The 24,220-nt window shown below is 53.9% G+C and overlaps 2 protein-coding genes across 2 annotated transcripts in view; one reads left to right on the forward strand and one right to left on the reverse strand.

Moving 5' to 3' along the window:
* PSRC1 (proline and serine rich coiled-coil 1) overlaps positions 1–12,895 on the forward strand; it is a 28,950-nt gene extending 16,055 nt beyond the window's left edge. The window contains exons 8-10 of the transcript XR_002103067.1: positions 28–860; positions 9,731–9,734; positions 12,885–12,895. The gene's annotated coding sequence lies outside the window, so the exon portion shown is untranslated. The remainder of the gene's footprint in view (positions 1–27; positions 861–9,730; positions 9,735–12,884) is intronic.
* The window catches only part of CELSR2 (cadherin EGF LAG seven-pass G-type receptor 2), a gene marked incomplete at its 5' end in the record, with an annotated part of 83,096 nt that continues 61,004 nt past the window's right edge, over positions 2,129–24,220 (reverse strand). Inside the window, 17 exons of the mRNA XM_019546174.1 lie at positions 2,129–9,139; positions 10,361–10,604; positions 11,357–11,572; positions 12,078–12,251; positions 13,112–13,200; positions 13,544–13,674; positions 14,158–14,280; positions 14,687–14,813; positions 15,376–15,455; positions 16,448–16,560; positions 17,282–17,456; positions 17,930–18,130; positions 18,474–18,600; positions 18,763–18,930; positions 20,026–20,233; positions 20,622–20,765; positions 21,881–22,064. Coding sequence (XP_019401719.1) covers positions 9,118–9,139; positions 10,361–10,604; positions 11,357–11,572; positions 12,078–12,251; positions 13,112–13,200; positions 13,544–13,674; positions 14,158–14,280; positions 14,687–14,813; positions 15,376–15,455; positions 16,448–16,560; positions 17,282–17,456; positions 17,930–18,130; positions 18,474–18,600; positions 18,763–18,930; positions 20,026–20,233; positions 20,622–20,765; positions 21,881–22,064 — 2,526 coding nt within the window. The remainder of the gene's footprint in view (positions 9,140–10,360; positions 10,605–11,356; positions 11,573–12,077; positions 12,252–13,111; positions 13,201–13,543; positions 13,675–14,157; positions 14,281–14,686; positions 14,814–15,375; positions 15,456–16,447; positions 16,561–17,281; positions 17,457–17,929; positions 18,131–18,473; positions 18,601–18,762; positions 18,931–20,025; positions 20,234–20,621; positions 20,766–21,880; positions 22,065–24,220) is intronic.

Consider the following 24,220-nt stretch of genomic DNA (forward strand, 5'->3'; position numbering starts at 1 on the left):
CGTATCTCACTTTTCTTTCTGTTTAAGGTAACATCACTAGGCTGAGAGAACGCAGCTTGGACCACAAATCTCTGAGACTCAAGTCCTTCTTCTGGGGCAGGAGCGTTCTGATCCTATGCCCCTCTGCTCAGTGCCTGCAACAGGGGCACTTACCATCTCTGTGCTGCCAGCTGCTGGGCTGGCAACCTGCACCTATCAGCTTTAAGAACCAGGAACCTGAAATGAATATACCCAGGTTTCTACTGATTACTTTTACTTTGATTTCTATATTGAGAAGGAAGGAGGAATTCCAAAAGGAAAACAAACACTGAGTTTATTTCTTGTCTGATTAGAGCAGACTGCCAGAACTTCCCCTCCTTGCCAGATCTCATCTTGCAGCTACATTGCTAAACACTCATCTGTTAGCAGGACTGTCAGTTGGGAAATGGGGTCATTTCCCACAAATCATTTTAATCTTTCAGCATAAAATCAAAATCTGAGGTCTTCTGATCCTGCAGAGCCTCATGCCCCCCCCTTTGTGTACCATGCTCCCTCATTAGACTTTAGGCCCTGGCAGACAGCACATTTATGGAACAAATAACATGTTAAATCATGTCATAAATTGCAGCATGCTGTAAGTTCAGCCAATATATGGTACCATAAAATGACAAACCAGTCACAAAGATGTTCCACTTATTGTAGAACATCTTTGTGGCTGATTTGTATGGTGCTTTAAATTGAACATGTGGCATAGGTCTTCAGACTTGGGGCTGTCCCAGATGGTATGCACAATCACCTGATTGTGCATGTTCCCATTAATTTGTAAAATACTGGGTGCGTCTGCACATTCATTAATGCGTTGTAATGACAGGTACTAACAAGTGGTGCTACTGCATATTAGCACAGATAAATGTTTTTTTTGTGATGCTACTACTGCACATTGGACTAAATCTACTCCACATTAGCATGGGCTTTGCCCATCATGGTAGTGCGCAGTAGAATTAGTCTTCTGTGCATTAAACACATCATGTAGACGCACCCACTACATCATTCCACACAGCTCCTTTACACTTCTGTCACATAAATGAGAATCGGGTCCCATGTTAGCCTGGCAAAATCTTACTTCAAAATAGTCATGTATTTTACCAAAGCTAACAGAATTCATAGATTTCATAGACATTAGGGCTGGAAGGGACCTCACAAGATCATCGGGTCCAGCCCCCTGCCCAAAGGGCAGGAACTCAGCTGGGGTCAAATGATCCCAGCAAAATAAGCATCCAAGTGTTTCTTGAAAGAGTCCAGAAGGGTGTCTTGCACCACCTCCGGGGGGAGTCTATTCCAGGCTCTGGGGACTTGGACAGTAAAGAAGTTTTTCCTTATGTCCAGCCTAAAACAGTCTTCCAGGAGTTTGTGACCATTGGACCTTGTCTTCCCTTGGGATGCCCTAGTGAAGAGATGTTCTCTCAGGGGTGTGACGCACACCCCTTATATATTTATAGATTGCCACCAAGTCACCCCTGAGCCTATGCTTTTTCAGGCTGAAGAGTCCCATGGCTCTCAGTCTTCTCATAAGGCCTGTTCTGTTGTCCTCTGATCATGCGCGCGGCTCTCCTCTGGACTCTCTCAAGCTTCTCCACATCTTTTCTAAAGTGCAGAGCCCAGAATTGGATGCAGTACTCCAGCTGCGGCCTCACCAGGGCCAAGTAAAGCAGGAGAATGACTTCCTGGGTCTTGCTTGAGATGCATCAGTAGATGCAACCCAGAGTTTTGTTTGCTTTGCCAGCTGCGGCATCGCATTGGTGGGCTTCAGAATGGGTTTTCTGAAATGGGAATTCAAAATGGGTTTTCAGGTTAAAACATATATACCGCCCCCTCCCCCAATACAATAGTGAAAGCTATCAGGCAAGATCTTCTGCTGGTGTTTCCCTGTCAACAGTAGTAGTCAGATGCCAGTTTATGTTCATTGGGGAATCATGTCCTTTCCTGCAAGTTTAATTCTACTTCCTCTAGACTGGGAATGTTGAAACTTGCAGAACTTGGGGTGCATGAAATGAAGCTGATTTCAAACAAACTGGTCTGGTTTCCTGCTGAAGGAGACACAGAAAGTCAAGAGCCCACATGTGCAAATATGCTTTCTTCTTTCTGATAATCAAAAGTGGTGCTAATAGCACAGCCACTACCTTGGCAGTGTTTCTTTAAGGCAGCTTTAGTTTGTTCACATTATAGGTGATCAGGAAGGGGGGGGGAAATGTTATAATCCTGTATTTTACTGAATCCTTTGTCGTGCTGCTTTGCAGCTGGGCTCAAACCAGGACCTGGTGCTACAGAGTCTAGAGTAACACCTTCCTGCCCCTGCATGCTGGAAGCAGGGCCCAGCACCACCCCTGCCCGGCCCAGCACACTGGGATCAGGTGCCTAAGTCAGTACACAGCCTGGGGCTCCTTGTGGGTTTGGAAATTTGGCAGCTGGGAGTGGTGCCATTATTTCCCCACCACCAGATTTTTAAATCCCTGGGGAGCCCTGTGGGCTGGATATCACAGTGCCACAGGCCAGATCTGGCCCATGGGCCAGGGGTTAAATACCCCTGGTCTAACACTATGAAATACTTGTACATTCAGCCTCTCTGGGGCTTGATATAACCAAGCTATAAAGGACCTTACACTGTAGCAAACTCTTTAAAAGATTAATTATTTTTGTACTCATTTCTTGAACACTGAAAGCACTGAGCCTTTTATGACTGTTCATCTCTGTACTAGACTCTCCTTGTCCTTTTTTTTAATACATGTAACTTGTAAGTGAAGTCTGCATTTATTGGTCTCCTTGTGCAAGCCTACAGGGAAATGGGGACTGAGATGCTAGGCTCAAGCGGGCTGCTCAGCTCTGGGTGCTGGCATGGGGTATGCAGCCTCCAGGCTCTGTTGGTGAAGGCTGAAATGTAGTTCTGGTTGGCTGAGTTGGCTACTGCCTCTGTCCTTTACTAAGTGTGTAGACATCACTGTTACAAAATTCACCGTTCTGACACCATTGCAGGTTTGATCACAACAGGGAGACTGAACTTGCCACACAGCAGGGATCCATCCAAAACCAGGCAGCTCTGGGACCTGGGTTTACCTAGAGCTCCTTTTTAAGATGCATTGTAACCCACCAATGTCATACCTGATGCATGCCAGTGAATTGGGTCTCTAGAGTTGTACCCAGGTGCAAGGAGTTGGTCCCACTCCAGCAATGAGCCTCATTCTGGGGTGTTGCTAAACACACTGGGTGCCAAGTGAAGTTCTCTTCACACTGCCTGCTTGCTCTGAAGGGTGTAGCGGAGGGAAACAGGCCAAGAGCTGCATCTGTCTCATGCGAGTTCCTGCCCCTCTTGGCAATGCAGGGACAGCTCTCTAGTCTCGGCAGGTGTTTTAAAGCCCCTTAAGCAACGCCTGTTGCCCCCAGCTCCCAGCATGAAACCCTCATGCTGGTGGCGGTAAGTGCTCTGCATTGCATCCGTTGGCCCTGGATTTCAGCCCTGTGGTTTGTAGGGCCAGCCTCCAAACTCACTCTAAATGCTCCATCAGCCTACAAAGTAGGAAGTAAGTGGCTTGCTTTGGAGATGGGCAGCAGGGGCACACTGTCCTTCTCTGGTATGGAAAGGGCCACATTATTTGGGACTTTCTTCCAGGTTACGCAGTGAGCAGTGCTGGAACAAGCCAGGAGGAGTCTGAACTGCCTGTCCTACAAAGGTTGTGCTGAAAACCACCTTGGCCTGCTGGCTTGGGTGGGCAGTCTGTACAGCTGATGGCACACAGAGGAGTGAAATGGCTGTCATTGCATCCAGTGCCTTTTGACTCAACATACTTGTAAACGGGTTGGGGAACTGGGGACATCTTTTGGCTTTAGTCCAGAGTGAGGCCCAAACCCAGACTCTTGGACACCCTTCCTGTTCTGCCGCCTCTGCTCTACAACCCTATGCTAATACTGCAGTGTCAGCATTTGAGTTCCCCTACCAGTGGCCAGCCCCTTCTCTTTAACATGCGACAGCTCATGGACAGTACAGGACAGGGGCCACCCAAAAAGAACCAGGTCTTTATTATTTACTTGGGGAGAGAACCCTGCTGTATCTACGTGGTTGGCCTAGCAGTACAATTCAACCATTGGCGCCAGGGAAGAGCCAGAATCTTTTATTGATTTTCTTTTTAATTAAAAAAGTCAAGTCAGCAGTAATAAAACAACAGACTAACCCACTGTTTTTAACCCTTTGGGGGAATTGTTGCCAGAGTCTTCCTCCTCAAGCCCTGGTGGAGGGATCCATTAGCAGGTCTTGCAAGCTGCCTTCCCAGAATTTGGCCTCGTGTGAGCAGCTGCTGCTGGATTCTTGGGAGAATATAGTTCAGCCCCGAGGGCTTTGCAAACACCAGTAAAGAGGGGTCTTTAATGTATGGCATTTAGGCCTACTCTGATGTGCTCTCACCAGGAAGCCCAAATGCATCCACTGACCCAACTGGAAGCAGAAGGCGGCTGAGCACTTCAGCAAATGCCCATCAGGCAGTTGAGGGCTACCTAAGCCAGGAGAGAGCCTGGTTAAGATGTACTGGCATGCCAGCTTGAGTGTGCTAATGGCATACAGGGGAGTGATGTGGCTGCCTCCGACTCTGCTCAAATGACCAGGTGCCCATTTATGCCGGGCCATCTTGTGCGCCCCCCCCCCAACTGGTATGAGTCCAGAGCAGGACTCGGACTCGTGCCTGGGGCAGCTGTAACAAGACACCCACCTTAGCCACTCTGTCGCTGCGGCCTCTCCTCTCCAGCACAGTTTTTCAAGAAGTTCCTCAATTAGTAAGTGGAGGAAATCAACCTCAGCACATGGACAGCGAAAGCCAGGCCTTCAGCTGGTGGACAGCTGGCCTTTTTTTTGCTCCATGTGGACATACCAGGTCTTTGGCAGGTGTCAGTCACCCCGGGCCCCCTGTCCCCCATTGAACAAACCTTATGCCAGCTGTCATGCAGCTAATTTCCTACTGCCTGTGTTCGCTCATGCTTTGTTTAAGATTTGCAGGACATGGTCTGTAACTTGTTGGATCGAATAGGAGCCTGCTCCTGGTTTGCCTTTATTCAGGCTGCCTCTGAGGATACACATCAGGAATCCCTGATTTCCTGTGAGTGCTGCTTTTAACAGGCAAATAGACCATAAACTACACACAGATGGATCCTTACAGAGCAACTGGGGGGATAAACAAGCTGCAGCTTCCCAAGGCAAGGCGGGATGGGGACACTGAGGGAGACAACATTGGCAGTGCAGGGAGGGGCCTGACTTCTACCACCCCTCTGATCTGTTATTGGGATGCTCGGCTCCACACCCATGGCATGCATCTCAGATAAGGATGAAGTGTCCCCAGCGCAGAGCATGGGATCTGCGGTCCATAAAGCTCTTGGGCCTTACACAGGGCTTGGATGGTCCATTTTCTACCCAGGTGCTGTCTCTAAATGGGTAAGCAGCCATTGGAGTTAAAAGGTTGCTTACAATCGTGCCAACAGCCTGTACTGCTGTCCTTACCCTGTCTACAGGCGAAACCAAGGAGACTGGGCCGCCTGAGCAGAATAGCCCCTCTGGCTACTGTCTGTAGCCAAAGACACTCAAGGACGTGTTGTGGCTAACACCACATCTGGTTGCTTTTGACTCCCTAACCCAAGTGACCAGGTTGCCATTTTCAGCTGGGTCAACTGGGGGCAGCTTTTGGCACAAGGCCCAACCTCATCTCCCTGGAGATACAGCAAGACACCAGAGCTGCTTTGCCATGACAACTCTCAGCTGCAGGAGTAGCTTTAACATATTCTTTACAGCTTTCTGAACCCTCTGGCCAGACCACAAACCATGACTGTGGGCATGTTGCTCTGACTCTACGCTGGGTTTTGGCCGTCTCCTGTGTTCAAGCCCCTAAATAAGCCTGACATTTCCAGGAAAAGACGAGCCCCTGCTGCCTCCTGCCTTCCAGAGGGAGATGGCAGGCATCTGGTGACCACACACCTGTTCTGAAATGGACACCATGAAAGGCCTTCAAATGCAGCATCCAGCAAAGCAAGGCATGACTGGCACCTTCTGACACTTGTCCCCCACCCTGCTCACACCTCGGGCAGTGACAGCGTGGCCTAGTGCCGATGCCAGAGGAGTGATCCTTACACGGAGAACAATCGCGTCCCAACTGCAGCTTAAAAACAAAGAGGGAAATTCCAAGAAAGGGTTAAAAACTGTACTTTACCCAGAGGCCACAACAGGGTTGGAGGCAGTGGCCAGGCTTTCTGGAGGTGGTGGGTTTGCCCGCCTGTTGTGTGGGAGCCGATTTTCAGAGTGGACCGAGCACCTCTGCTCTGAGCACTCATCAGATCGCTTGTCCCAGCTGATCCCCTTGGCCTGAGTGCAAATCGCCACCTGCCCCCATCCCGCTCCCTCTGCCCCGGAGCGCTCTACACTCCCCTATGAAATGCAGCTGGTTCTGTTTTCTTTTAAATTAAAAAAAAAAAAAAAAAAAAGCTTGTAAGAGGCATCAAATTCAAAAACACCCCAGAGTAAGTAAGGGCTTGTCTACCCCATCACTGCCTCCCTGGTGGAAATACATCCGTCCCTGGATGTCCATATGTGCACACAGGTCTATATAACAAACTGTTTTCCAAAAGTATAGGCCATACCATCCTGGTGAGGAGCAAGTGGAAGCTGGACTCAGCCTAGCAGGGTGTAGAAAAACAAAGGCTCTGAGGCAGAAGGCAGGCACCACTCCGGCACCTGGTGGCATGGGACCCAGTCACTCGCTCCACTGTTTTGGGTTTTTTTTTTTTCTCTTTTTATGTTTTTTGTTTTTTTTAATTTTGTACAAAATAATTGCAGCATGGGCAGGAGAGGCAGCAGGCGGGTTGCCACAGAGCCTGCCAGTGGCCCCGCAAAGGAGACCCACATCAGCACAGCCACATGGGGAAGAGGTCAAAGCTGCCACTGCGATGCCAACCCTGCCAGTGCATCCTTTCTTGCATGACCTGATCCGAAAGCTAAAGGCAAGCAAAGTCCAGCCGTTGACTTCTGCACCTTCTCTCACCTTTGGCACCTGTCCTCATTTACCCCTTAATAGCCCCTTGCCATGGGGCTGGAATTAGGTGCCACATCCTCAGCTGGTGCCAGATCACACAGGTTGGCTTTCAGGGCAGCACAGATTGACACATGCTGTTCAGGTCCCAAGCCCCAAAGCAGGGAAGCCTGATCCTGGCCTCAGAAGGCCATGTCCATCTTGGCCATTTTTTCCCCTGCCTCCAGCAGGGCTGGCCGAGGTGGGGCTCCCTTCAGTAAGGAAAGCAATCTCTCCCCATCTTCCTGACTCTGCTATGATTTTACTGCAGTGGTTTTGCTACCCCAGATCCAAGCTTGCTGGGGGGTTGTGCACAGGATGACAGCACATGATGGAGAACAGACTGCTCGTGCCAAGAGCTGTGCGCTGAAACCATGCTGTGGCTTTGTTCTTGCTCTGGAAAGAGCTGTGATTCAACTGTGGTCTCAGACATGCTGTCTATAATGGTTAGATCACTCATGTGTCACACACCCCTGCCATGGACAATCTTTATGGCTGCCAGGCTGCAGGGTCACGCTTCCCACACTGAGGGCTCACCTGAGGCACCACAGGATGGTGGTCCAAGATCTGTCTTGCCCTTTTGTATGGGCCGAGTTCACCATATTGCCTGGATCCAGCGTCAGAATGAAAGGTTCCTCTCAGTGGAGCTTGGATCAGACTCCTGGCATGGGATGGCCAAGACTTTTAAAGCACAACCCATTTCCAGTCCACTTACAGGTCCTGTCTGAGATGCTGAGCATCCATCCCTCAGTCCTATTGAGGCCAGCCAACGCTGGGGGGGAACTTGGACAGCCAGGTCCTACGTAGCTCGTGGCCAGGATCCCAAGATGAAGAGCCCCTTGTCAAAATCCAAGTTACTGGGACAAGTCCTCCATGCTAGAGTCTCATCTGGCTGGGATAGAAAACTGCAGCATAAAGCAAGGTTGGCATCTCTGTCTGTAGCCAAGAGTTAGCATGCTGGGAATTCAGCACAGCCAAGGCAGAGGCCTCCTCAACTGCTTATAGATGTAGCCATCACCAGTAACCTCTTTCCAAGTTGGAAACCAAGAAACACGAACCTTTCTTCTAGGACAGGGGTGGAAGGCACCACATTCAGCCAGTGGGAGAAGCCACCATATGTCATCAGGAGTTGGGTGGTACAGTCTTAGCCTGACTCCACGGGTTTCTCTGGGGGGCATGGGACTATCCATGGGTGTCTGAGGAGGAAGTGGGACAGGGCAGCTGGCCCTCCCACATGATATACTCTCTGGTGTCTTTTCCAAGCCTATGCTTGCCCAAAGTGCCATGCTGTGTGCACACATAGGAGGCCCATCCGGAAACATGGACCTTTAGTTTAAGGACCCTGAGTCAGGATGGGCCCCTGGCACACAGAGATGGGGGAGAGAGTGTGTGGCCTGAGTGCATTGATATAGTTCCTTTTCAAGGTGCAGGACAGACCCCATGGGTGAAGAGGAGAGGAAAGGATGGGGAGAGTAGCCATCAGCAGGGAAGGTGGAAGGCCAGGCACTAGGGGCAATGAGTATGGCAGGGCTTGCTGGAGCAAGGCCTGGACACCAGCCACGGTTCCTATCGCCCTTTAGGGCAGCTACATCCCATCACGAAGGCTCCATCAGCAGAGACGTGGGTGTCCCTGCAGCAACACTTCTCATGTGGCACCCAGGCCTCCTTGTATTGGCTATACTAGGTAAGAAACAACCTGTCTGTCCATGTGGCAGCTCCAGCTGTGGCAGGCCGGAGAGCAGTAATCCCTGAAGACGGGGAGGGTGGATGAGGCTGCCCCCTCGCTCAGAGGCAAACCAGTGATGTGTGAGCCATGATCCAAAGTGCATCTGTTCAAGTACATCTGTCTTCCCGCCCCTGCCCTCCCCCATCCCCGCCAGCCCCACCTGGCACAAGGACACAGGATGGGGCTCATTTGGCACTGAAAACAAGGTTGGACAGAGGCACCCTTGGGTCGCTACGTTCTTCGCTGCAGTTTGAAAGGGCATCTGGCAGGAGGGGGCGCTGTCCTGGCTCGCAGCCTAAGCAGAGCAGGGTGGCTCCATCAAATGGAGGTCTCGTCACTCCTGTGCAGTGATCAGACACAGCGAGAAGGGGCACGGGAGGAATGGAACAAAAACAAACAAGACGGACGTATGGTCATGAGCGGATCTGGGCCTCGCAGCTTGGGCCAAGCACCCCCCAGCCCCCCTGCCAGGACAGACAGACAGACAGATGGGGGCGGGGAGCCGTGGGGCTCACATGTTAATGGAGGAAATTAAAAAACAGAAATCTGAGCAGGGAAAGCAGGAGACAGAAAGGAAAGAAGAGGAGGGTTAGTGCAAGAGGCAGCAGAGGAGTTAGAGAAGGAAGAGAGCACCCTTTGGGGACTGTGACCTCCCCATCAGCATCTCACCAGCCCCTTTCCTTCCTCCTCTCCCCAGTTCTTTGGAGGCCCAGAGACGCTGAATAAACCCCTCATGCTCAAGGAGAGGAAGGCCAAAGAAAGCAGCTTCTTTAGGTTGGATATTGGGCTTCGCAAGGTGAAGGGGCATGGAGCTGGAGACATACCAGCTCAGAGCCCTAAACTGTAGAGGCAGCAAGGGGCTGAGATTGCTGGGACAAAGAGATTTAGGCCATGGGATGTCTTGCTGCTAAGAGACAGGCTGGAAGATGAGTGCAGTACAATGCTGATTTAGTGATCACTGAGGGCTCCTTGCCTAGATTTTGGGGACTGGTGGCATAGAGGTATCAAGGCCACAGTGCAGCTCTGCTTCTGGTGAGGATCAGCATAGCTGCTCTGCCTTGCTCTCAGAATGGGAGAGTGAGGTTGAGGCCCAGCAGGAAAGGGGGAGATGGTCATACTCACACCCCCCTGGGAACACAAGGCTGAAGCCATAGCTGCTGTACATGGAAAGTCACAGCCCCAGTGACTTCGATGGCTCAGGAGCTGACCCAGAGGCACAGCAGGATGGGAAGGGTGGAGGCGGGCAGAGAGGGAACAGTCTGCAGAGCTGGATACTCTCCCTGTCCCCACAGCTGCATCACAAGGCACTAGATGCCCCCTGGGCAGTTGGTAGCAGATTACCCAAGGACAAGTCCCTGTTGGGATAGGTGCAGGAAGGGAGCTGCAACCTCAGCTGCAAGTTGCCATAGGGGCTGGGATCAAGGGCCTGGTCCTGAACTACCCTCACTATAAATCCACAAGGTTCTCCCTGCAGCGCAATGCCCTAAGCACCAGGGTGGCTCCTAGAAGGGCTTAGCTTGGGGCAGGTTTGTGGCTACACCCACCACGGTGCTGTACTCACTCAGAGCCTGAGGAGTCCTCGTCCACGGTGCCAGCCTTGATGCTCATGGCAATGGGTGTCACCCCGTTGAGCTGGTCCTGCAGAGTCTGGCGGGGCCGAGGACACCCCCCCGCCCGGCTCCCATCGCTGCCTGAGGAGCCATGGGACAACACGGTCCCCGACTTGTGGGCTGAGAGCTCGTTGTGGATGCGGTGGATGCTGTTCTTCTCATTGATGGTTGGCAGGCACTTTTTCTTCAGGATGCCTGGAGGGTTGAGAGAGATGAGGGGGCCGAGGAAGGCACCAGATGGGAGGGAACACCTCAGTCCCTTTCCCAGGCAAGCCCCCAGTCCTGGGCAGCCTCCCCATAAGAGCCAACCCACTGGGTCCAAGCATGGGTTAATTTAGCCCAGCTTCCCGTCTGTAGAAAAAGCTGACGGCCAAGTACTTGGGCATGGGGAAGTGAAAGCTTGTGCTGCCTTGCCTTCCCTTGCCCAGCACAACCTCTGCCATCCCCAGCAGGGCAGGGTGAAGGCAACTCTCTGCAGCCTTTGCCAGGTTTAATTCCACCCTCCTCCCAACCCAGCCCCTCCATCAACCTGGGAAGTGGAAGGAGCCCTCTACTACTGGCTGTCACCGCCATGCTGCACCGGCTGTGCCTGGGATGGTTTGAGGCAGAACTGTCCAACAGCATGTAGCCTGGGGGGCCTGTGGCTCACCCCGATGTGGCCTGCTGGGTGTTCAGCCCCCAGCTGCTTAGGAGCTGGACAGCCCTGGTCTGAGGGATTAATTCCTCTGAGGAATCTCAAGCTGCAGTAACTGCCCGAGAAACCCCTGGGGGCCCCTGCCCCAAGAGCACCCCCTCTGCCTTGCAGCACACAGAGGAACCTGCCCAAGTGTGCCTCCCTCACCCAGCAGTATTTATAAGGGAATCCCCTGGCAGTACAGAGAAGCTTCAGCAGTGAGGCACTAGGACTCCCAGCCACAATCTCTGGATCAGCCAGGCCCCCCATTTACCTTTCTGGGGCTGGGCAGCAGGGTTGGGAAGCGACATCAACACATTCTCCTTGTACAATGCCTCCCCGTTCACCCTGGGGAGGTCATCCAGGTGCCCCAGCGACACCTCGGCTGTCTCCACTCGCAGCTTCTCCAAGCCCCCATGCCCATCACTCTCGCTGGCTGTCGTCAGAAACTCCCCTGGCCAGTAGGGCTTGCTATGAGCCAACACATCTGCTGAAGAAAGGAGCACGTTCAGCAGAAGGAGGGAGACAGTTCCTGCAGTAGCCATCAGCCCCAACATACAGCTCACCAGTCCCTGAAGTAGCCATCAGCCCCAACATACAGCTCACCCACTGAATTCAACGGGCTGCTCCTGGTTTATGCCAGGCTGAGCTAGGGGCACCTGGCCTGGTACAGTGACTCCCAGTTATACCAGGCTGAGCAACGGGGAAACCAGGCCCAATGCAAAGCAATGGCCTTTCGCGGCCTAACTCTTCTCTTGCATGGTCTCAGTCAGCCTCCGTGAGCAACATCTGGTGTTTCAGGACGGCCAGGGGCACCTGCATTTAGGGTGGAGGGGGCAGAGAGGAGCTAGCAAAGAAAAGAAATATGTTCCTATCGACTAGAGGGAAGTGGCAGGAAGGCAACAGGCTGCCCATGCACTGACATTGCCCCAGGGCTGCCCTCCCCATCAGCTGGACTCTGCCCTCCCCACCCAGCACCCCAATGCCAGCACTACCTTTGGGGGTGCTGTGTGCTGGCTGCTTCTCATTGTTGGGGCAGAGCAGGTTTTCCCAGCAGGGTTCCCCAGTGAATTCCTCATCCTCTTCGCTGTCTGAAGAATGGGTGGAGGCATAGGAGCCACTCTGGTCATCTTCCAGGGACAGGTCACTGTCTGAATCTGTGTCATGCTCTGAGATTGGGAATGCACACACAGAACCTGGCATCACAACAAGACCCTAAACCCCAGTGCCAACCAGACTGACCTACCATGATTCACATACACAGAGGGACCAATTTCCCCTATATCAGGCCCCAGTCCATATGGCCTGTCCCTAGCCCATCTGACCCAACCATGGGGACACTAGGAAGGGTAATACAGATGTATGCCTCACTGCAAACTCACTCCAAACACAGCCACAGCCCAGCCACTAGGATTCAATGGCTAAAAGCACCTGCTGGAGCCCAGTGACTTCTAATTAAAAGGTGAGAGAGACAATGGTCTGGAGATCTGGATCCTAACACTGCTGTTCCACAGACCTACTGCCTGATCTTGGTCATGAGCACATAAGGATCAAGCCTTTTCCATGCCTGTTTCCCCTCCCAGCTCCAGAAATGATGACCTTGATGGGACAGGGATTGTCTCTCAGTATGTGCATGTGCAGTACCCAGGATAAGGGGACCTTGATAATACTGTTTCTGTAGTACCAATGACTCTGAAGAAGTGCTGCTAAGGGGCTCCAAGAGAGTGGACTGGTCCCTTTATTTGGTGTGGGGGTGGGAATGGAACTAGTTCCTAACTAAGTTGCCTCTGAGACAGCAGAAGCCGCTAAGTGGAGCTGGGAGGACAATAAGCATGGCCCAGGCAATGGGAAATCCCTGAGATAGACAGCCAAGGACTAAGACACTGCACAACAGAGACTCAGGCTGCTGCCTCAGGATCCGAGAGGGAGACCACTGGGGATGTCAGGACTCCCACTGTGCAAGGGTCTCATTTGCCCAAACACAGGAGCTACTCCAAAGCCCCCAGCAGAAAGCAATGCCGCTCCTTACCATTGGGCTGATCCTTGGCTTCCAGGAAGAGGGCACTGGGGTCCGTCAGCCCTGTGTGCACCTGGCTGTTGTTCAAACCAGACTCCTCTCTGCAAAACACAGACAGGCCACTTCCTAACTGCAGCAGCACCCTGGCCAGCTCCCGTCCCAAGCCCTGCTTGGGCCACCTGCTCCCCCAGCAGCTCAGCCAGGGGACATGACATGTCTTTGAGAGCTCCATCTCAGGTGGTGCTAAGCATCCTGGGACACTCTGGAGCCCACTGGGGTAGAGAATGGAGGTTGTTCTAAAAGAGGGAAGCCTGCTCCCTGGATTGCAAAGCACAGTGCGATTGGCTAAGGCAGAGCACTACTAACCAGCTGGGGATACTGCATAAAGATGGATATAAATACTCCACTCCCCGTCACCCACAGACCCAGAGTGATGAGCCATACCTGAGCACAAAGGGGATGTAGCTGTGCTGGCTCTTGCCCGAGCGAATGGTGCTGTGCAGGGAACCTGTGGAGTCTCCAAAGGGTGGGTGGTACAGCCGGCCGTCCACGTACGTGTTGTTGCAGTTGTAGGCCTGGCAGGGAAGAAGGAGAACCCAGGGCAAGAGGGGTGGCTGATGGCGAGTGACTGGTTCCACTGCTGAATCTCACTCTTGACACAGCTCTTGACCTCTGCGACCCCCTCACAGCTCTGCCAATGCTCCTCACTCTTGGCCTACATCTGCCCCTCATTGGATCCTGTCCACCTCCAGTTCTGCCAGTCTCTCAATCCCAAGCTGCAGCTTCCCTGCTCTCCCAGCTCCAGGCACCCCCAGCTCTACCCTTCCACCCCAAGGTGCAGCCCCCTGCTACCCCAGCTCTAGGATGCCTTCCCAACACACACATTTCTACTAATGCCCCTCAGTACTGACTCACAAGACAGCTGCTATTCCAGTGCTGGCCGAAATGACCCCAGCCTGGGGCAGCAGGCCATTCTAGGGGCCAAACTGATGGCTATCCTGCCTCTGAGGTTCCTGCTGTGGAAGGAAGAGGGAGACGGGGAGCCCCCAGGCACTCACTGCTGTTAAGGTGGATTTGGTAGTGAGCATGGGGTCCGTGCTGTGCTTCCTGCTGCAACTGAACTTCAGAGCCTTCCTCACCTCTTTGCTGAAGACGATGCAGAAGAGGAAGATTAAGGGCCCCTGGAGAAGGCAGCAAGAGGGAGGTTAGATGTGAAAAGGACCACGTGGAGCCTGGGGCAGGACAGCCATGTATAAGTCCCACCCCAGCACCCCATACTAGATGAGCCAACAGGCTGCAAGAGGAATGGGGTGGCCTCCAATAAGGCAAGCTGGTGTGGGCATGAGGGTCTCTCTCATCCATCCCATATTCCCCCAACCCCCTTCAAGTACCAGAAGTTCCTCCATCTCTCAGACCACCCCCAGCATGGGACTCTCTCCTATCGCTGGCTTTGGTAACCCAGCCCCAGGAAATCTCAAATCTGAAGGAGACCCGCAGGGTTCTACATATGTGGGTAAAGGTTCTTCACCCACTCTCCAAAGACAGAAACCCTCCCAGTCCACACTCCTTTGCCCCAATCTGCTGTACCTGGAGACAGTTGAAGCCAGCAAAAAGGTAGTGGAAGAGGATGGAGTCACTGTTCACAGAGAGCAGGGCTAGCAGCCAGGTGCAGCTGATCAGTAGCAGCATGATAAAGGCCGTTTGCAGGCCTGAGCTGCATGGGGAGGGAGAGGGTAGGGGTCAGACCCCAAATCAGACACATGACAAGCACGGTGACCCTCTCTACTCCAACCACACCTCCCCAGACAGACACACTTTCCCATATGGAGACCCCCCCATCCCCCAGATACATCCATAGCTTTCATGCCTCACACACCCCCTCAACCCTTCCCCAGTGAAACTCCAACCTCCCTGTATTCCCCCAGAACACACTGTGTCCCCTCCCTCAGACACACAGAGCCCTTGGACTCACCTGGCCAATCACACTTTCCTCCCGGGCAGACCCCCCTGATGCGCCCCTGCCACCACATCTCTACCCCTCCAGCTCACTGAACAGAGCAGTGTTGGCTCATCATGCCTGGAGCCTCCCCCAAAATGATACAGGACTGCATCTCTCTGAGACACACCCCTCAGGAAAACAGTGCTCCACACCCTGCCCACACCAGACCAGGCCTTAACTGGGGTGTGCTATTGCTGTGGCCGGCAGGCTGTAGGCGGCAGTGTGCAAATCAGGGGTGTTAGCAGGAAGTTAACTGGGATGGAAGGTACAGACTCACACTGTGCCCTTCTTCTCAAATCCCTGTTGCTGTGCTGCACAGGTGGCCTTAGTTGCCAGGATAAGGAGAAAGATGCTCATCTGTAGAGAGGGGAAGAGAGGTGAGTCAGCACAGGACAGTGGGGTCAGGAAGTACCCATGGTTCCCTACCCCATGAGACTCCTCGCCTTCAGCTTTAGAAATGTGTCCCCTCTGTGCCCACTATGCCCTTGAAAAGCTCCAGCCTTGGGCATCCATTACTGGCTGTGGGCAACTGCCCTTGCCTCATGAGGGTGGAGGAGTTGTAGTGTCATGGGCCAAGTGCATCAGCCACACCAGGTCTGACACTGGACCAGGTGGGCTGCTCCGTGACGCATCAAAGGGTTTCTTTGCTGGGCACTGCAGAGGTCAGTTCACACCCTGACATGTGACAGGAAGCATCTGGGGCTGCAGTGGGAGAGAAGGCAGCAGGTCTGCATGGCTAGTGTCTTCTGCCCCTCAATCAGTTTTCTGCAAGCAGCAGCTCTCAGGGAGGAAACTCACAGGGGCAATGTGACCTGCCCCAAAGCGCACAGCAGGTCAGCAGCAGGGCTGAAAGGGGAACCCAGGAGTCCTAACTGCCTGTGTGCTGCTCCTACTTCTTGCCCCGAGCTGGGAGCAGAGGCCAAGTCCCTTATCTCCCCACTTCCTGCTGCCCTTTGGGGCTCTTCTCCAGGACCCCCTAGATGCACAGGAAGCCTCCAAGACCCCAGATGACCTCATAGGGCATTTATACATGTGCTCCAGGAGTGTGTGTGTGTGTGGGTGGGTGCTTTAATTAGAGTGGCTCCAAAAGCCACTGTAATTAAAGTGCCTGGAGCCTCATGTGTGTCAGCATCCCTACGCTGAAAAATGGCGGTGGGGACACTTTAACTAAAGCTCATTGAACCAGCTTTAGTTAAAGCACCCCTGCTGCCATTTTCAGTATGAGGACACTGACATATGTGACAATGGAGTCTACTGGAGCACGGTAATTAATCAAGTCTGCTCCGACATGCTGTAATTATGGTGCGTTGAAAAAGCCTTGCTGCATGTGTATAGACAGTCATACATACCGAGACAGCAAAGGCAATGGGCCCTGCAAAGCTCCAAATCAGCGTGTCATAGATGGACAGCCAGCAGAAGTCAGGGTTCCCATAACCCTCAGGATCCAGCCCCACTGCCAGCCCTGAGGAGAGAAGCACCATACACCACTGTCAGCAAAGGAAGAGCAATCCAAGCACCATCATCCTGCTCCAGATATCAGCTCCTACCATTAGAGGGAACAAAACAGTGGATTCCTAGCTGGATCCTGACAGCTGGGCACAGTTGGGTTTGACCAGCACCCCTGGGCTGGAATGGCCGGGATTTGGGAGGCAAGGTTGAGAGGCACCAGCACAGCTGGCAGGTGGGAAGTGGGGGCAGGTCTGGGAGCTGCAGGCTGTGCCAGCAGCTGTGGAGGATGCCTTGAATAACAGGAGGGCTGTTGGTCAAAACTGAGTGTCACTGGCAGAACTGGGTGGAGGAGGCAGGATGTCAATACAAGGCACTGCAAGGAATCAGCACCTGTCTGAGCTACTAGTTATTCTTCCCCAGGCTGCCTCTGCTCCCAGTGTTTGTTGCCTGGGCCTGAGCTCATCCCATCCCATCCAGGAATGGAGTCGGGAACAGGAATTAAAATAGGGAGCCCACAACTGTGCACAGTGCTCTGAGGCCTAACCAGTGCTGACTAGAGTCGTACAATCACCTCCTGTGCCTTACACCAAACACTCCCGTCAACACCACATTTGCTTTTATTGCAGCTGCACTCCGCTGCAAATTCAGGTGCAATCCCCCAAACCCTTCCCTGCAGTGTTACCCTCCCCAGCCAGCTCTCTCCTATCCTGCCTGGGTGCAGGGGCAGGACTCACCCGTGATGAAGGCCGGCACGCCCCAACCAATCATGTAATAGAAGCGCATGGGGCCGTAGTTGATGTCGCGCACCTCAGTCAGCATGCGATAGATGTGCAGGGCCTCCAGCAGCACCCAGGCAAAGGCACACATGTAGAAGAAGTGCAGCAGGATGGCGATGACTGTACAGGCAAACTGGGGGGAGGCCAGACCAGATGTCAGGAGAAAGAAGCAGGGGAGGAGTTCACACCTATGTTGGAGACTATGGTCCTGCAGGGAGGTCTTGCCAGACAAATGCAGGAGCTCACATAATTTCATGTGCACTGGGGTCTGAGAGTATCCTGAAGCTGCCCAACCTGAATTGTGGCCACCTGCTGCAGCAGCTGTGGGGTTTATTTTTCAGGCCTAAGCCTTGGGCAGCTCAGCCCTCCTTTGCAGCACTAGCCATGTATGCACTGGGGCAGACACAGTGTATTTGCACCAACACCCCTCTATCCTGACTAACAGCCAGCAGGACGCAGCTCACAGCAACTGACTGGGACTCCTGCCACCCAGAGGTGCCCCTGCCCCTCCATAGGAGGGAGCCTTTGATCAGCCCTGCTTCCTTGGTCATTTCTGCCCACCCAGACGTGCCAGCCCAGGTCCCAGGGCTGCTCCTAGAAGCTTACGGGGATGTCGGCCTGGTTGATGCCCAGGAGAAAGAGGAGCTCGGAAAGGAAGAGGGCCACCATCATGTTCTTGCGGATGCTGTGCTGGTTGGAGCGCAGGGCCCTCAGGCTGGCCAAAACCACAAAGGTGAGGAAGAGGCCTCCCAGAGTGACAGCGATGGAGGCATAGGTGATGGTCTTCAACGGCAGGATCTCCCCATTCTGAGGGGAAAATACAGCTCAATAGTGCAGAGTAATACTGCTGCTTAAGAAGCCAAGATGGGCCCTGCCAACCACCATAGACTCAGCCCCAAATACCACCCGTGGGCTTCATACCAAAGGCCTCAAGCAATCCCTGAGGCATCACCCACCACCCTGTCCCCTGTGGATAGGACCCCTCTCACTTGTCTTGCACTCTAGCCTCACACACCATCCCAACGCCCTTCCCTTCTATGCTGAAGCCCCCCACCACTCCACTCCTATGGAGGGACCCCCCTCATCTCATTCGTTTTGCTCCACCCAAGGGCCCCTTTTCCCCAGGGTCAGGGTCCCCTCCCCTTGTCACCTCTCTCCTGGAGATGTCCATCAGCACAGCAAAACTGGTCATGTGGTTGCACTGGCAGCTGACATGGGTCTCGTTCCTGAAGACCACCTCACAGCCCTTGGCTGACCAGCCGCCTGTCCCGCTCACTCTGGGGACAGCCAGAGAGCGCAGTCATGATCACGTGCCCTGTATCCCTGTGTCAGCAGGGGATCCCTTCCCAAACCCTGCTGGCCACTAGCTGCTGGGCTGTGCCTGGGGTGGGTGGGGTGAGAGTTGTGGTGGGTGCCTGTGCCTCACCCTAGGTACTCACAGGATGGAGTGATTCCAGAAGACACATATGGGCTTGGTGCGCTCCTCTGTCTCTAGCAGCCGGAACTGCACTGTGATGGGTTTCTCCAGTGCCCGCTGCACTGGCTCGTCATTGTCATGGACACTGATACTCACCACAGGGGTGTTGATGATCGGCCGTTTGGGGACCCTGCAGGAACAACCCGATCCTTGGGACCCCACAGCTCTTGCTGCCGCTTGTGCCCACCTGCCACCCTGCACTGCTGCAACCACTGCTGTAACCACCCCCGTCTCTGTCCCACGGCTACCAATGCCTGTGCCCATCCTGCACCTCCACAGGGTTTACTGCCTATAAAAGCACAGCGGAAGTAAAACCACCCCACTTGGGCAAAATAGAAATCCCTACCAGCTAGTGGAGTGGTTGGACTTATCACCCTTAGGGCTCCAGTCCCCAGCAGGAGACATCACCCCCCTCCCCACACACATGTGCACAGATCTAATTCCCTCTAGCAAGTGGAAGTGGTGACACATCCACAAGAGCTGGAAAGAGCACAATACACCTGCATAAGGAGCATAGGAAGCAGTGGGTGGAGAGGCACTTGGAGGGCACAAGCCCTGGTGTCTGTCCCTCTTGAACTCTGGGTGTTTTGAACTGCGGGAAGGCCAATGTCTCCCTTTCCCCTGTGGCTGTGGTACTAGGGTGCAGTCCTCCCTATAACAGCAAGGGTGGGGTCAACATGGGTGAGAGCAGACAGGACAGGAAACACAGCCTGTCCCCACCACAGCAACTTCCCCCTGCCAGCTGGGGTGAGGCCCAGTACCAGCCAGGTCAACTGAAATTGTGGTGGGGATGGGGAGGGAAGGGGAGAGGTGCATTTGCAGGGCCAGGCAGCACCAGGCTGAGTGCAACAGGAAAACAGGCAGATGGGTTTGGGTCTTGGCCAGGCCAGCAGGGAATGAAAGCCAATGCTAAGAGGCTGATATTTAGCCCTGTGAACAACTGTCGCAGGTCTCAAGCCAGGTCCTCAGAGGGCAGGTGTCCAGGTTGGATACCGGCAGAGGCCAAGGACCAACCAGCCTCCCCAGGGGAGACACCTGTCAGGCCAAGCTGCGATACACTGCCTGGTGGGGCTACACCAGTAGGCCTGGCTGCTGGCCATGCCACTCCTGACCTGGAGTAGACTTGACCTCTGTGCCTTCCCCGAGCCCCCAGCATCCCATTCCCTTCTCACTGCCTCCCCTCTTCCCATCCTGTTGTCCATGTGTCTCCCACTGCTGCATGTACCTCAGGCTTCGCTTGTCCGTGTCATACTGCTCTGGCAGAAGCCCTGCCAGGGTGCGGTAGATGATGACGCTGGCCACGGCCTGGCCTTCACCCAGGTCTGGATGTCTCTTGTGTCGGGTAAACAGGCCCAGCTCCTCCTCTTTATGTTCCTCCCTGTCCTGCTCCTCCCCAGAGTTAGAGAAATGCTTGACATTGGCTGTTGGGGTGTCTGCAGGAAGAACCAAGAGCCCCCTGAGAACCGGGATGTGGCGAGACAAATATGGACACAATCACAATCAAAGGGATCCCCCAGGAGAGGTTGTGTGGCTCTCCTTGCAAGGCAGGCTGGTGCAAGCAGGGCATGCCAAGCTATGCCATGGGCATGCCAAGGCAAATCCAGAATGACTCTGAGGACCAGCACACTGAGAGCAAAACCGCAGCTTGTACAGTGCTCCCTTCCAGCCTAGGGCCCTTCTGCCCACCCCAGCAGCGCTGATGTCCCTTACAGCCTTGCAATGTCAGCCCTGCACTCCCCACCCAGCTCCCTATCACTGGTGCAGGGGCCCTTGGCTGCCCTTCCCATTAGAGCTCCCTGGCAGGGGACACCACTGACTCACATTTGCCTTCGGGGGCCCTGAAGACAGTTTCAGGTAGGATGACAGTGGTCTCCAGGTCTGCAGGTTTCTCACCACGGAGTGCCTCATAGTGAGGGAGCTTGGCACCAGCAAAGTTCATCTTGTCCAGCCGCACCACAGAGATGACTGGTGGGGAAAACACACTCTTGTTAGGTAATGGGCACATGAACCAGGCCTAGGGAACCTGGCACCAGTGGAGTTGTGGGCCTGGCCCCTGCCTTGCTTAGACAAGAGAGATGCACAATGCCCAGGAAAGCACCCAGAGAGTGCTTCTCTGTTGTGGACAGCAAAGATCCTCATGCTTCTGCAGCTGCTGGTGGCTGAGGCTCATTTTTGGCATAAGGATAAGAACTCCCCCCACTGGTGCAAGGCAGCAAAAGCCAGATGAACTATAGAGGCTACATCCACCTCCTCCCAAAATATAGTGGTTTGAGCACAAAGCATGAGAGGCCTGTGTACTGGGCTGGGCAAAGGGAGCTGCTGCTGCATGGTACCATGTCCTGGCCCTGAAGCCTCTACTCAGACAACTAAGCCTTCCTCATGTTAAAAAGACAATGGACACCAATGAGGTCCAGGTAACCCCTACACCCAGCTGTGCCTATCTCCTTAGGAGCAAGGAAACATGAGCCAGCAGCAGCGAGGAGCATCAGAGTAACCTTGCCCACCTATTTCAGAGACCAAGATTGGGGGGGTGATGTTGTGCATGCCCAGCTTCAGCTTGCTGAGGGCTTGGTCTGATCTATATAACCTGACCTCCTCTTCAGACCTGGGAAGCAATGCCCAGGGAAGGGGGCTGGGACAGAGCAGGGGACATATCTGGAGGGCAGTCAGCTCCATGCACAGCAGCTGCCTGCATATGTTTTCCAGCTATCATCACCGCACCCACCAGCTACGTCCATCAGTGTAATATACTGGAAGAGGACCAGCTCCTGTCCTCAAATGGCCACATCAGTTTTCTGGCCCTCTGAAGAGGGCCACCATCACTGCCACAAAGGAAGGGGCCACACAAGGGGTCTACTGCACACAGCTCACTGAGATGCTGCACACGGCATCAAGGCATCCCCACATGTGTGTGCACTTGCCAAGGCCCTTCCCCCTACACACAACAGAGAGATGCACCCCCCATACATACACACGGGTCACAAAGGCACCATTCCCCCTGCCCACACATGTACTGCCAAGGCACCACCCCTCTGCCTACACCCATACACACGTCTCCACGGCACAGCCCTGGTGCTCACCGATGTTAGGTGTGATAATGGTGAAGGGGCTCAGGTATGTCTTGCGCATGTTCTGGGCCAGGGCGCTGGCGTAGTCTTCGTAGTGCTTCAGCAGCCAAGCAGTGCCACCCTCTGTCTGCTGGATTAGGTCCCAGTGCCGCTTGTTGCTGATGTCCAGCAGGGCGCTGCCCACCTGCAGCAGGTTCTGCACAGGCACAGGTAGCAGCGCAGTCAGAGGCAGGTAGAGAGTGCCCCCTCTCCCAGGGGGTGACAAGCAGAGCTGACAGGTGGGGGACCCAGAGCACAGCTCTCCAAGCATCTTGCTGCTACAGCCACCAAGTGTCATAGCCCCACTCCAACCAACATAGGCAAGAGGGAATACACCCACGGACGACCCCTCTACACAGGAAGGATGTGAACAAGTTGGAGAGAGTCCAGAAGAGGGCAACAAAAAATGGTCTGGTGGTGGGGGCACATGACTTATGAGGAGAGGCTGAGGGCACTGGGCTTATTTAGTCTGCAGAAGACAAGGCTGAGGGGAGATTTAATGGCAGCCTTTAGCTACCTGCAGGGCGGTTCCAAAGAGGATGGAGCTGGACTGTTCTCAGTGGTGGCGGATTAAGATGCAATGGTCTCAAGGTGCAGCAGGGGAGGTTTAGAGTGGATATTAGGAAAATCTTTCTCCCTAGGAGGGTGCTGAAGCACTGGAACAGGTTACATAGAGAGGTGGTGGAAACTCCATTCTTGGAGGGTTTTAAGGCCTGGCTTGACAAAGCCCTGGCTGGAACGATCTAGTTGGGGCTGGTCCTGCTTTGAACAGTGCCCCAGGCAGGGGCTCATGTCTCATCAGCTACATGCAGGGCTTCCAGCCATCACCACATCCTCAGAGCACTTCATGTGGGGATCCATCCACCCGCACAGGAATGGGGGAACCTTGTATTTATAGCATGACTATCACCCTGGTACCTGGTTGCTATGCCCTGAAATGCAGGATGCTTCACAGGTCTCTCCAGGGAACCACCCCTCCCCTAATCTAAGTGGAGCTGCAGTACACAGCCCTAACTCCCTAGCTAGCTGCTTCACGTGGAAGCGTGGGGAGCCCACAAACGGAAATGGGGTAAAGCTTCCAGCACTCCCAGCCTGCCCCAGACTAGGATGTCCACAACATCCAGTGGCAGCCTGAGCCCAGGTGATCCCAGGACCTCATGGATTTCCTAGACGTTAGGGCTGGAAGGGACCTCAAAGATCAAGTCCAGCTCCCTGCCCCAGGGGCAGGAAGTCAGCTAGGGTCAAAGGACCCCAGCAAGGTAAGCCTCCAAGCATTTCTTGAATGAGTCCAGAGTAGGTGCCTGCACCATATCTGGAGGGAGTCTATTCCAGGTCCTGGGGGCTCAGACAGTAAAGAAATGCTTTCTTATGTCCAGCCTAAAATGGTCTTGTAGGAGTTTATGACTGTTGGTCCTTGCTTTTCCTTGGGGCGCTCTGATGAACAGACGCTCTCCCCGATCCTGATGTACACCCCTTGTGTACTTATAAGCAGCAACCAGGCCCCCCTGAGCCCACGCTTTTCCAGACTGAAGCGTCCCATGGCTCTCAGCCTCTTTTCATAAGGCCTGTTTTCCTGCCCTCTGACCATGCGCGTGGCTCTCCTCTGGACTCTCTTGAGCTTCTCCACATCCTTCTTGAATTAAGGAACCCAGAATTGGACGCAGTACTCCAACTGTGGCCTCACCAAGACCGAGGACAGCGGGAGGACGACATCCTGGGATTTGCTTGAGAAGCATCTATGGATGCAAGCCAGGGTTTTGTTTGCTTTAACAGCTGCAAAATCGCATTGGTGGCTCATGTTCATCTTGTGGTCAATCACGACCCCCAAGTCTCTTTCAGCAGTGATGCTAGCAAGCGTAGCACTGCCGAGCCTATAAGTATGCTGCGGGTCCCCCCCACCCCAAGGTGGAGTACCTTACAGTTATCGGTATTGAACATCATCAGGTTTGCATCTGCCCACTTACTAAGCTTATCCAAGCCAGCCTGGATCACTAGCCTGTCCTCAGGTGTGGACACTATGCCCCAAAGTTTATACTTCCTGCACTGCTGAACTGTCTTCTCTGAGCCCTCTGCAGCTTCACCCGCCTCCTGTTTCTCCTGGATGTTTTGTTTCTTGAGCCCTCTCACCAAGACACCCAGCCGGGGAGTAAAGCCCAGTCCGCACCTGGTGCCTCAGAGCACCCTGGCTCTCCCGTATGGCAATGCCATGATGTGGGCCAAAAAGGAATACCCAGCTCCCTCCTCATAGCCCCTTGCTTTGAGGAAAGGTTGTATGAAACAATGCCCTGCTGAGGCCTCCCCCATACACTACAT

The sequence above is a fragment of the Crocodylus porosus genome, unplaced genomic scaffold (genome assembly GCF_001723895.1).
Source record: "Crocodylus porosus isolate Cpor-Errol unplaced genomic scaffold, CroPor_comp1, whole genome shotgun sequence".
NCBI lineage: Eukaryota > Metazoa > Chordata > Crocodylia > Crocodylidae > Crocodylus > Crocodylus porosus.